This window comes from Bison bison, unplaced genomic scaffold (genome assembly GCF_000754665.1).
Source record: "Bison bison bison isolate TAMUID 2011002044 unplaced genomic scaffold, Bison_UMD1.0 scf7180017864043, whole genome shotgun sequence".
In the NCBI taxonomy this organism is placed as follows: domain Eukaryota; kingdom Metazoa; phylum Chordata; class Mammalia; order Artiodactyla; family Bovidae; genus Bison; species Bison bison.
Genome location: NW_011494615.1, coordinates 2429758 through 2430296, shown reverse-complemented (window position 1 = coordinate 2430296; position 539 = coordinate 2429758). Strand labels below are relative to the sequence as shown.

Here is a 539-nt window from a genome sequence, read left to right as displayed (position 1 = left end):
CCACTGGAGCCACTCCTATCGCTGGCCGCTTCACTCCGGGAACCTTCACTAACCAGATCCAGGCCGCGTTCAGGGAGCCAAGGCTTCTGGTGGTCACCGATCCCAGGGCTGACCACCAGCCCCTCACGGAAGCCTCTTACGTGAACCTGCCAACCATTGCCCTGTGCAACACGGACTCTCCTCTGCGCTACGTGGACATTGCCATCCCGTGCAACAACAAGGTAACAGTCTGTGACTGAGCTGGCGCGGCCGCTGAGTGCTCCGCCCGGGCCTCCTCTGCACATTGTTAGAGCTTGGGGTTGAGGCCGCTGGCCGGTGAACTCTCAAGTGTAGGTAGTGTGCTACACGAGCGGCAAGTTTTCGCTAACGCCACAAGGGTCTCTGGCCCAATGAGTGGAGTTGGATAGTAATACTTGCTACAAAATATGATTCTAAGGAGAGGTGAAAACATTTTAAAGATAGCCTTTTTTTTTTTCTCTTGAATATTCCTAACTCTTCAGGCAGTACTTGACTTTTCTGTTTTCTCAGCTCATGTATCC

General features: G+C 53.1%; 1 protein-coding gene across 1 annotated transcript in view; it reads left to right on the top strand.

Annotated features, from left to right (window-relative positions):
* Nucleotides 1-539, top strand: part of RPSA (ribosomal protein SA) — a 13635-nt gene that overhangs the window by 11887 nt on the left and 1209 nt on the right. The window contains exon 5 of the mRNA XM_010835478.1: nucleotides 1-221. This exon is cut by the window's left edge and continues 10 nt beyond it. Within this exon, the coding sequence (XP_010833780.1) occupies nucleotides 1-221 (221 nt within the window). The remainder of the gene's footprint in view (nucleotides 222-539) is intronic.